Below are 12,910 nucleotides of genomic sequence, written 5' to 3'. Positions count from 1 at the left end.
TCTAGTTTCCTTGTTATTTACAATAAAAATTTGTAAATAAAAATTGTAAATAAAAATTTCCTTTTTATTTACAATAGATGATCACTTTTACATTTATATTTGTAACATTCATAGTTTTACATTTTATAGTTTATATTTCAAAACCAGCCAGGGCTCCTCAGGGAGGCAAGACAGCCCTGCAGGAAAGATAATAGCGGTCTCCATATGTAATCCTTATGGGTGGGAGGTGGGGCAGGTGTGGGGGTTAAATCAATTTTTACATTTTTTATATCTGTATTTGCAAACAATGTAGTAAGTTAGACTTCCCTCTAACAATTTAATACTCATTGCTAGTCCTTTTAAGTCTCAATATCTACGCTTGGATTAATTTTGATCTATTTTCAGCATTCTCTATACTTTGGGTACTATGTTAACATACTACTTTTATATAATTTAAATGTTAACTTTAGAAATAAATTTAACATTAAACAGCTGAGAGTTCTAGAGTCAATTTTTTTTCACTTAAAGTATTGTCAGAGATATATGACTTTTAAATTTTTATTTCTTGCTTGGATGCTCACACTACTTATCTTTCCAATTTACAAGTGAGCCAGTATGTCTGGGTTCGAGTATCTGTTTATGAATACCATCTGGGTGGAACACTATAAATTTTCTCATTTCTAAAATTCATATATTTAAGAAAAATGATTAATAAATGATTAATATCTTTAATCACTGCTTTATTCCAATTATTTATTTGATAACATCAATTATAGAAATATTGGGTCTCCCTAATATCCCCTCTGTAAATTCACGGCTTCCAATATCAATTGGGCCACACGTTTTTTTGCTCCATGTTATTCCCAAACTCCTCTACCCTTATCAAACCTATGAATTCAGCAAACTATGGCACAGGGAGCAATTCCAGCCCACTGTGTGCTTTTTTAAATAGCTCTAATGGCACACAGCCACATTCATTTCTGTACGTACGGCTACTTTCTGCTACGATACCATAGTAAACAGGTAAAATATTTACCAAGTCTTTTATGAAGTCAGTTTGCTGAACCTTGCTCTAATCTATCACCCATCCCTCTTTAAAAGACATAAAATATCAACTTTCAGGCAAAAAAATATATATTTATATATATATATATATATATATATATATATATATTTTATATACGCATATATAAATCTGACTCTGCATCCATGCATTTCTCCCTCACACATTAGAGGCAATCATGTCTGGCATGTGATTCCATTCCTCTTCTCTTCTGATTAGGACCTCAGTAATCCCATCTGCATTCTATTTTATGACTCCTTATCATTACTTTAATATACTGACACTTCTCCTACCATAAAGGAAACAAAACAAAGAAACTGGTCCTAAATCCCATCCCATAGCTATGGTTTCTTCTGCCATCTTCGCCAAAAGTTCCATGTTCTGCGCTTGGAGCATTCATTTCCTCACTTCAATTCTACTCCTTTCCCCATTCCAAAGACACCTCTCACTTCCTCTCTCAAAAATTGTGTATTTTAGTTTCCTATTTGACTGCTCAGTGGCATTTGATACCGTTAGCCATTCTTTCTCTTGAAAAATTCTTTTTCAATTTCTAGAACACTCTTCTGGTTTTATCTTTGTGATCATTCCTCTTCTGTAAGCTGCTCTTTGTTTTTGCCCTGCCCTGCCTCCTCTTCACCTTAGTCTATATACACTGATCATCTTCTGTATATTGAGGATTCCTCACTTTATAACCTAGATCATGCTCACGTTTAAAATTTGCATATCCAGTCAGAATGCCCAGTAGGAACTTTAAGCTCAATGGGCTCCAAATCAAAATAACTCCCCCCCGCTAAAACTGCAGCTACCCTTGTGCTTACTGTACCAGTGAACAGTACTATCCTCCATCCAGTTGCTCAGATAGAAAACCTGACTCCTCTCCCTTCTACCATATGCAATTAATTTCCAAGCCCTCTCAGATCTCTCCCTTTTTCCCACACCAGAGCTCCTATCCTAGCAGAGCTCTAGCATTGCTCACCTCTTAGAGGGTCTCCTTACCCTCTTTGAACCCCCTTCAATCCATCTGAAGTTTTATTCCCATCTCCCACCTTCTCCCCTTAGATTGATCATGACATAACCCCACTTAAAATTCCTCAGCATTCATAGATTAAGTCTGACTCCTTTAATAAGTCTTTAAAAATGACCTTCACCTACTGGTTTAGTCTTGTCTTCCATTTACACAACAGGATAAACGTTCCATGTAAATCTTGGCCAACCTCTGAAACTTCACAAAAAGGGATGGACAATACTCCCACTAAGCCACCTACCTTCCACTTGATCTCATTTAGACATCATTTCCTCAGGAAGGCTATGTGGGATCCCCACCCCTACTTCAGAGTAGGTGGCGTTTCTGTACTTCTAGTATAATTCACACACTGTATTGTATAATTGTTTTCTTCTAAAATACAGACTTCATGAGGATATGGACCATTTATACCTTATCACTGTAAACATGTTCAGCGCAGTGCCTGGCACTCCCATTTAATTCATCGTTGATAAGAATTAACTAATCACCTTTGTTTTCATCTCTATTCTTGTCTGTGTGATCTGGGAGCATTTCTGAACCTTGTCTTCTACTGACTCAAATTTGTTACCATTTCTGTTCATTATCAAATTTAATGCATCTAATCTTATTACTTTTTAAATTGTATGTTAATTTCATTTTTTTTGTCCATTTTTTATAATTTTTTTAGTGCTCTATAATACCTTCTGCTATGGCAGGAAATCTTTTTCAAAGCAAAGTTAATTAGCCAAGTCATCAGGACACGTTTTTTTTTGTTTTTGGTACTGCAATTAGTATTCCTAAATTCTACATTTTTCTTTCTTTGTTCTTATCTATGAAGACTTGGTTCAAATTTGGACAAAAGGGTAAGATTAGATACTAGAGGACTGTTTGGTTGTTATGTCCCAGACTGGAAAAGGACTACACCTGAATCCTTTACAAAAGAACTGAAGGCGAAAGGCAAGAGACAGGAGAGGTGAAAAGGAAGTAGGAAGTTCTCATAACAGGAATGACAAACTTTTTCATCACTTTCCACTGTAGATGCATGCAAACTTCCCTGATACCAAGAAAATAAAAAGTAGGAACACCACATTATGTGAAAGATTTCTACCAATATGTTTTCTATTTAAAAAGTGATCAAAACAAATGCCACTCTTGGCCTTCTCTTAGAAACAAATGATTCTGAGGTGTTAGAACAAATGCATTCCAGTGTTCTAGAAGTATTAAGGATGCTGGCTGTTGCAAAGTAAAAGGGAAAAGATTACATAGTTCTATTACAGTTTAGAATGTGATCACTTGTCTTGTTTTACTATAATTGCATAGACAGTGCTCTTTTCAACCTTTCTTTTATTCTTCTAAGGGGAATACAGTGTGAGTGTACGTCTGTGCGCATGCTGGGTATATGAAAGGCTTTCCACTGTGCACTTCTATTGCCACTTTGGCCATAATTTTTTAGCAGTTAATTGTGTTACTGTTACTAAGCTGGTCCAGAAATGCACTGCCCCAAATCTGCTCTTTTTGATAGCAGCAAATGATTAAGTTGCTAGTTGAAATTAAGAAGGGGTAAGGAGGACTAGGGAACCTGGGTGATCTTTAAATACTACATTAAAATTATGTGACATTAGCATAAGTCATTCAGTATTGATAATATGCATATTTAAAGTATATACATGTGTAATACCTTACAGTTAAGGAATAAGTCTTTAATAGGTTCCAAAAAATACTAGATTCCCTATGTAAAAAAGATAACTACTCTGCATAATTTAAAAGTTACTATATCATGTACATGGCTCTTTTGTAAAGCATCGCAGTAATCAAAAAAAGTTTATATTTTCAAATAAAAACAAAACAATTAATTCTGCGTAAGTAGTAACAACTTTATTTTAACGCAACGTGCTGAAACCTAGAAAATATTTTCAGCAACAAGATACCAAAAGTATGTATCTCATCGTTAACATGAGCTGATTAAAAATTAGGCTGAAAATGTCAATATTATCTTTATACATTTGAAACTTGAAAATCAGTTTCCCCCAGAACTAATTTTTAAATAATTTTAGCAGAATTTTATTTTCAAAAGTGGGACTTGCTTAAGTTACATCTTCGTTCTAAAAAGAAAATAAATGTAAAATTAATTGAGTTACAATATACAATGATAAATTCTAACAGAAAAATTTATATATAAGAATTCCTTTTCAAACATAAAGTCCACATACTGTAAGCAGAAGACACAGTGTGGTGATTTAATTCCTAGTGAAGAGGAAGTCTTGCATATGGTAGGCACTCAATATTTGTTCAACTGAACCTAAAATTTACATCATTCCATGAACACTTAGAGCTCATAACCTGTATAAAAGAGGTTTGCAAAATATTATTTGTGTGAAAGTGCAGTCTTTATAATATGAACACTAAAACCTACCCACCCATCTTATTTTGCAAGAATATATTGAATATTTTAATTTTATCCACCAAAAGAGCAGGAAAGTCCAACTTGAAATAATTCACCACTTGAAGTATACTTGGCCATGAGACAAGCTTGTGAGTTGGATTTCAACAACAACTTAACTGAAGTCCCTAGTGTTCTATTTTAGTAACACTGGGTAGCATCTATGATCCATATTTTTATTAAAAATTCTGCTTAGGTTCTAAATTTATGCAAAAAACTTAAATGGGTAAATAAATTAGTAATTACGCTTTTGGCAATCTAACTTAGGTCTAATTTAAAAATAAGCCAATAATGTTCATGACAACTTTTTAAGAGATCTCTGTTAATATTTTAAACTTAATTTTAAAACTAATAATGTCCTAAAAAGGCACTGTTTTTACAGTTCATCATGCAGTAAATTTGTCACATTTTTGAAAATTACAATTTCCTTGTCAATCAATTGTCCCAAGTAAAGCACATTTAAATGAAATATTTCAACTAGCCTGAACATTCAACATTTAACTGAGTCCTATTTTCAGAAATTTACTTTTTAAAATACACCACACACAAATCCAAGTGAAAACAAGTACATGTATACTCACGTACACACATGCACGTAAGTGCACACACAGATGCCCAAATGACCACATAATACATGCAAGGTTCTTCAATTACTATTTCAAGACAATGACACACAAGTATTCAAGGAGGTAACAATGGCAAGCCATAATATTATGGCACCTTCATATTTGTGCTCCAAATAACAGTATACATTAAAATTCAAAAACGAAAAAGGCACAAATATAGTGTTTCCATATCTGAATCTAAAGGACAGTTTTCCAATGGCTATTTTTGTAATATGTAACATTTAAAACCAGTCACTACTTTTCTAAGGAAATGTTCTGTTTTAGGTGACAAAAGGGAAATAGGAGCAGGCTGATAATCAAAAGGCAAGACTGCTCTGGCCAGAATCTGTGCCTAACTGAAAACAAATGTATTTTAAAAATAAAAATAAAAAAAGGCTATTTGAACACTCATGTCAGAATACATTAACAGTTTTTTTTTTTATCATTGCCTCAAGAATCCACAATACCAAAAATATACATAATAAATAAAAAAAAATAAATCAACTACCATATGATTCTGTTAGTATAAAGGTAGGCATTATATTATCTGAAAAGTGGACATTTCTAAAAACGTGGATATTCTTACAGCACAGTGTTTGACGTTTTTGGTACAAAATGTGCTACCAAACTCTAAAAAAAAATCTTTATAATAAAATCCTTAAGATTTGCAATAAACATGTAAAACAAGTAAGAGCAAGTTGAAATGTTCATTATATGATGTTATTATTGAAGTCACTATGGTTAGAAATGTAGATTCAAGCAGTGAATTAATTCACAATGTGCCTGTGTGCATTTGCTATAAATGGGTGTCCCAGTATTTTTCCCACATAACAACAAAATTCTATAGCCTGAGGAAGGAATTTGTTTTCTTTTAAGACTCCAAGAAATTTAAATTAAAATCTTAGTGTATAGGTATGTGTTTTTCTTAAATTGTACATTATAAATTAATGAATGCAATCTTATGGTGAAGTTAAGGAAGTATGTTTTAGCTCGCTATAGTACTGTTTCACAGGATGGAGTACATTAACATGTAAGATTCTTCTATCCCAAGGGAATTTTCTAATTTCAAATTTAACACAACAAATTCTCAATGAAACTACACAGAAAGACATGAAGATATCTGAAAAGATCATCTTTTCAAACTTGTTGGTCATGGATAACAAGCACTTATTTGACAGTGATGTTCAATGTAAATATGAAACACTCTTGATATGTTAGAATTGCTTCAGTAAATACCTAACAAAGAGATAACAAAAAAATCTATTTTAAAACCTCAGGTTTAATTTTTTTTTTTCCTTTTGTCCTAAATTCAAAAACTAAAATTATACAAATTTTAATCTGGAGAATAAAGTTATATGCAAATATATAGGTATATGCATTTTTTTCCAGTGACACACTTTTCCTCTTGTAGTCAAATAGAAATTTCGCCTAAGAAGCATACTGTCAGTGTTACAGGAAACCAGATGCAGTGACTTGACACTGATAGCTCCTACTTCTCCAGGATAATGCACCAGAACAGATCTCCATTGTGAACAGCTTTCAAGCATTGAACATGGGTATGTGTTTAAAGCTAAAATTCACGTAAATTAAAGAACTGGCCCATAAAAAGCAGTTTATAAATAGTTTATCCTGTTCACATTATGCAGAATTTCATTATCATCCACAATGTTAGTATAGTAACTGACAGAAAGAAGAAAGATAGGGGAGGGAAAAAGGTTGAGTATGGCCTGATATATTTCTAAGGGTTCTCTCCTTTAGTTTGCAATTAATATCAGTTCATTATTTTTAGAAGGAGAGTAGACTACTGTCCAGGATACATTAAGTGTTCAGGTCCTTCTCCAAAGTGTGATAAAACAGGAATAAATTCAATAATGAATATCTGAAATTGAAACCAATTTAACTATATGAAGAATATCTTATCTATTATCACAAACATCCCAGTTGCTTCCATCTGTCTTAAAAAATGCTTTCCAAAGTTACTACACAATTATACCTTATTAATTCCATCAAAAGCAAAAAAATATATGTACCATTCAGCATACAAAAGTTACACATTAAAAAGTGCATATATATTTTCTTAATTGGCCCACTAGTTAAATTTACATTTGGTCAGCCTTACTTTTAACATGTACAGAATTCTTCATATAAATGTAGGTCACTATAATTAAAAAAAAATAATAATAATTCAGCATAAAACATGCTTTCTTCTTATTGAAATCTTAACCTTCAATCATTGTAAACTTGGATAAATCCACAAAGAAACACAAGCAAAGGTTTGTTATGCTTCTCTTAGTTTGTTGAACAGTTAACATATTAACATCACAAATTTTACTAAAAATTTGGGCCAACTCATTGCATATTTGCCCCCTGAAATAAAAAATAAATTGGAATTGAAGCAGTGTATTGCCATAATTTACCTTGAAGGTAAGTGGGTTCTCCTCTATATAGAACTTAGACTGGGGACATTAGCAAATATCTCCAATACAAGTGCTTTTAAGGAAACTTAGTTTTAAACTTCGAGATCGCGTAGCACAAACCCTATGAAATTTTGCTGTTCTCAAGCTAATGGAAGATCCTTTTGAAACTTAATATCTTCAGTTATCAGTATTACTGCATTATGGAGCTAGTGCAATCCTGCATAGCCTTGGTCAAAATGACAAGGCACAATAAAAAAATTAAAGTATTATATGAACAAGAGAAGTCATTGGAGATAATTTAAGGCCTTGAAGTGAATTAGAGTATAGTCAGTATAATTTAAAGCTGAAGAATAAACCATAAATTATCCACCTGAAATACAAGCAATATGTTTTCAGCTTCTGTTCTGTGGACAAGACAACAGAAACAACTCTTGCTTATGGTTTGTCTATTAGAATCCTTCTGGACCTGGAGGAATAAAAGTCAATTCCATTTTTCTACAGTTCATGGAAGATTTCAGGACTGTTTTAGCCGTTTGCGTGGAATGCCAAACTGTGGACACTGTGCAGAAGCTAGTGCTCGGAACGCTTCTGCTACTAAATGAGGGTGAGACTGAATCATGGACTTCCACCCCGATGTTTCCATTATGTCTGTTGCTTGGCTGAAAAATAAAATTAAGAGATGTTTATTAAAGAGAATTTTCAAAATGCATCACTGCATTGTCAATTTATTTTAATTTATGGATTTCAAAGTGTTTTGAACACACTTTGCCTCTATTCAAACTATTTGAATTCATTAAAATAATTTTTATCTTACTAATATTTTCTATTGCAACTGAAAATACTAAATTTTTCTAGAAGTTCTACTCTCCTGAAGTATGTGACACTTGTTCCCATAGTCCTGCTCTCATAGTTACCATTTCTATACCAGCTCTTTCAAGAGTTCTTTTCCCTGGCTTATACTCAGGTTTTCTCTAGAATTCCAACTTTTGCCCTCTGCTCTTCTCCCTTTAACATTCATTATTCATCTTATCTCATTCGCTCTTCACAATTTTAGCTATCATATTCAATGATGACAACTACTGATTTGGATTTAGCAAATCCTAACCCTCCCATGAGATTCATTCCCAACCACTTGCTCTTTACTTAGATGTGCTTCAAATCTCATAACTTCAAGATTGTTACATAAGAATTCAACATATTTCTCCTCAAGCTCCAAATTCTTCCTCCCTCATTTCCAATCGGCTAATGCTTTCACTATAACCCAGTGATTCAAGTCAGAAACCTGAGTCATCCTAAACCCTGTCCTTTCTAGTCAATCAAAGCCCTATTTTAATTCCCAGATACCTTGAATCCCTAGTTAAGGCCCACATCATCTCACATATCGATTATTACAACAGTGTCCTAATTTGTCTTCTAGTCTCCTATATTGCTCCTCTCAAACCAGCTTCTATGTTGCCTTAGTAACATAAGTATGACTGCATCAGATCCTCTTCTATTATTCCCCAGTGCCTGTATCCAAGCTCTTTAGAAAGAGAAACAGGTTTTCTACTTCATCTCTCTAGCTTTCCACCTCCCACTTCCATGCCCTGGCATTTTGTATATTGATACCAAACTGCTTATTGTAACCTATGAACAAAATACTCACACTGAGCAGTGAGAGTAAATACTTAATTGCTAAAACAACAAATCTCATTATCCTTCCTTGTCTCCTGTCTTTTCTCTCTTGTACCAACCCAACATCCAAATAATAAACAAATATTATAGACTGCTCCTTCAAAATACTATATCCTTTTGTTTTTCTCTAGTCCCTCTGTCACCAGTCAAGTCTAATATCACATTTCCTCTCTTGCCTGAACTACAATAACTTTCCAACTGGTCTACGTATTATTTAACCTTGCTCCTCAACTACCACACCACCTCAACCTCCCCACGATGTATTTTCTAGCCTGCATTCAGAGAGAATGTGCTAAAAACACAAACCTGATCGGGCCGTACCCTAGCTTAAAACCTTTTACTGGATATCCTTCGTCTTTGAATAATGTTTAAAAAAGCCCTAATGTTGTTTACGTGGTTTTCCAGAATATGATTCCTGCCTGCTTTCTCCAGTTTCTTCTCATAACCTCTCCACTCTATACTGGTCTTCCCTATCACCAAAACTTTGCATACCTGATTCTTTTTCTGGGATATACTTTTCACCTTACCCTCTTCTTCACCAGGGTACTAAACCTACTAAAGCTTCACCACCTACTAAAGCTTCAGACCTTTTACTTATACAACAATTCCTCAGAAAGGCTTTCTCTGACCTCTAGATTAGGTTAGGTTCCTTTGCTATATACTCGGATGGGCATGCTATACTTGACCTATCATACTTTATTTAATTAAACAACTATTTGTTTAATTCCTATTTATCTCCTATTAAATTATAAATTCCACAGAGCCAGGGAAAAGATCTGCCATGTTCACCATTATATTCTTGATACTAAGCCCAGTGGGTTGGGTATTTACTAGATAATAAATATAAATATCTGTGAAATAATCAACTACTTGCTTCATGCTTCTATGCTTTGATTCAAGCTATCCTTTCTGTTTGTAATGCCTGTTATTTCCTTCTTAGTTCTGCTAATTCCTGCTCATGTTTTAAAATAGCTCAGTCAGCCATCGCCAGGAAGCCAACCTTCAACTTCCAGGCTGTATCGAGTACCCTACACATACTCTCCTTTATCACATTGCTTATCATATTATAATAAAAGGATATGCTCGTGTATATGTTTCTTTCATTAGATAAATTTCTCAAGAACAAGGATCTTTCCTTGTTACCATTTTTATAGGCAGTACCCTAGTATGGTATTTGAGACACATCATTTACTAGGGTAAATAAATGTTTGTTGGACTATCCAGTAGCTAATAATAAAACAGCTTTTTTATTTGCCTGACTTCAAATTACCAGTATGTCATTTTGTTTATACTTTCAACTAGTTGTTTAAATCACACAGACATCTCTTAATGTACCTAACATTTTCATTTATTTAATTCAACAAATATCTATGGAACATCTGTACATAAGGCAGCTCCTTTGGGAGATATAAAATAAGCTGATGTTTTTTGACACTGAAGTTATACAATGTAAAATATTTTCTTAACAGAATAAAACGTTTACGTGGTGTTAAGAAAATAAAGTGGCTAAGTACAAAGGATCACAAAACTGTCTTTTGCTAATACATTATATTTTAAATTTAAATTGTTTTTTTTCTAGAATCACATACATGATGATAATGTATTATGATACACTGACCAATATATAGAACACCCAATAACTTAAAAGCAGTCACTAATTTTTACTTTCAGAAAAGAGAATTCACAAACTGATAGAAATTCACAGTCAATCAACTTCACATATACCAAAATGGATGAAAGCAATGGGAAATAACAAACATTCATTCTAGTGTATCTAGTACTGTCTTTTTTGACTTTCTTATATCAATTTTTGATAATCTGCATAAAATGGAATTTAAGAGTTTACAAGCAAAAACTAATCAAAAGGAGGTGCAAATTCTTCAACCTACTGACTACCCCTTTTGATTTTAAATAATTACAATGAGTAGAAAAGTCTCTAAAAATGAGAGAAAACAAAGAAGGGAATAATAAGTTCCAAGAGTTCATATTCAGAAGGCCCAGGCTGAGAAAGATGTTAACAACTATGCCATCTCTTACAGTTTTACCAGAGACAAGTAAAGATTGAATTGCTCCCATTTTTGAAATATTAGGCAGCTAGCCTGATATAGCATTTGATGCAAGGTACTTGGCTAACCTAAAAAGCAATGGGTTAGCATTCAAATGTAAAGACTTTGTAGGCAAATTTAGAGGGTACATTAATCATAGGATCAAAATAAATATTTTCCGTAATTTTAGAAATGCTTTCTGAAGAGACAGAGAAAGGATCTCTATTAGCCATTGAAATGTTTGGACTCAGCTATACAGTTAGTGAGCATATGTGCTTAAGAAATTAGAGCATCCATCCCAGTTCACATTAGCAACTGATTTCAAGAGAGCATAGCCTCAAGAATCTACTAAGTAGCCAAAACATTATTTTTTAAATAACCAGCAGTTTGCTTCTGGTTTTGTATTTATTGTAGATGAACAAAAGGCTATGCAGACAATTTCATGTAAGCAGATCAACTTTAAGTTAGAAACTGATGTCAGCTTACTTGCTGTTCCAGTTTTTCCCATCTTTACACCCAAGCTGTCGAAGTACACTGCACCTGCATTGAAGATTTAAACACACTTAAAAAAAAGTCTGGTGAAAAAAGAGTTGAAGGTGTCATGCCCACTGAAATACAGATGTAGCTTACCTGTTAATGAAGTCTATGGCTTGTGCTTTCAACTGTTCTGCACTGTGCAAATCTGCAAGGACAAGGGTATCAGCAACATTTTCTACTGAGAGGTTACTACACAAAGCTTCTTCACACATGACCTTCAGCCGTTCCAGTGCATACTACCCAAAAGGAAAACATAACCATTAAACATTAATTCAAACTACCAAGTTTTAAATACATAATACTTGTGACTTAGAAAATAAAGTTAAAGCATATTATACTTTGAATTGAGGGTACTTTGAAAGTTTCAAATTATTTTTAACCTATATGAAGAAAATATTAATATAATCAAGAGAAATACAAATTTTCTTTAGGATTTCAATGTGCATAAGTAGAAATATACAGTATTTTTAAAATAGGACTTTATTCTTAAAAAAAAAAACCTTATTACTCAATACTCTTTTTAATGAGTATATTTCTCTTCTCTATTTTGAATATAAGTATACCATCAGTACACTGCATGGTGTTACAACTCAACCTTGAAGAATTATAAAACTGAACAAATCATATTCATAACCATTAAAAATCCTTAGTATATGTTATTATAACATCTTCAGCAGCTTTATTAAGGTCTAATAGACATACAATAAACTACACAGATTTCAAATTTATACTTTATAGCCATATAATCACCATTAAATCAAGATAGTGAACATATTCATCAACTCCAAGGTTTCCTCCTATTCCTTTGTAATCCTTTCTCAACCGACCCCAATATATGCTTTCTACTGCTATAGTTTGCATTTTCTGAAGTCTTCTATAATTGAAATCGTATAATTTGTACTCATTTTTGTCTGGCTTCTTCGACTCAGTACAATTATTATCGAGATTCATGCATGTTGTTGCCTGTGTATCAACAGTTCAATGTTTTTTACTGCTGAGTAGTATTTCATTATATATAGATGAACCACATTGTATTTATCCATTCAACTGTTAATGAACATTTGGGTGTTCCCAGTTTCTTAGCTATTACAAATAAAGTTTATATAAACTTTCATGTATAAGTCATTGTATGGGCACATGCTTTTTT

At 33.1% G+C, this 12,910-nt stretch overlaps 1 protein-coding gene across 4 annotated transcripts in view; it reads right to left on the bottom strand.

Moving 5' to 3' along the window:
• Positions 1 to 3,898: 3,898 nt before the first annotated feature.
• The window catches only part of SPOPL (speckle type BTB/POZ protein like), a 61,212-nt gene continuing 52,200 nt past the window's right edge, over positions 3,899 to 12,910 (bottom strand). For 2 of the 4 annotated variants that reach the window (XM_039874571.1, XM_039874574.1), the window contains exons 9-11: positions 11,857 to 11,999; positions 11,713 to 11,766; positions 7,511 to 8,166 (exon numbers count right to left, since the gene is read on the bottom strand). In XM_039874571.1, the coding sequence (XP_039730505.1) occupies positions 8,022 to 8,166; positions 11,713 to 11,766; positions 11,857 to 11,999 (342 nt within the window). In that variant the 3' untranslated portion in view covers positions 7,511 to 8,021. Of the gene's footprint in view, positions 8,167 to 11,712; positions 11,767 to 11,856; positions 12,000 to 12,910 lie in introns of all 4 variants that reach the window. The other 2 variants (XM_039874572.1, XM_039874573.1) reach the window with 2 other exon arrangements.

This window comes from Pteropus medius, unplaced genomic scaffold (genome assembly GCF_902729225.1).
Source record: "Pteropus medius unplaced genomic scaffold, Ma_sr-lr_union100, whole genome shotgun sequence".
NCBI lineage: Eukaryota > Metazoa > Chordata > Mammalia > Chiroptera > Pteropodidae > Pteropus > Pteropus medius.
This window is presented reverse-complemented; position numbering and strand designations above follow the sequence as displayed.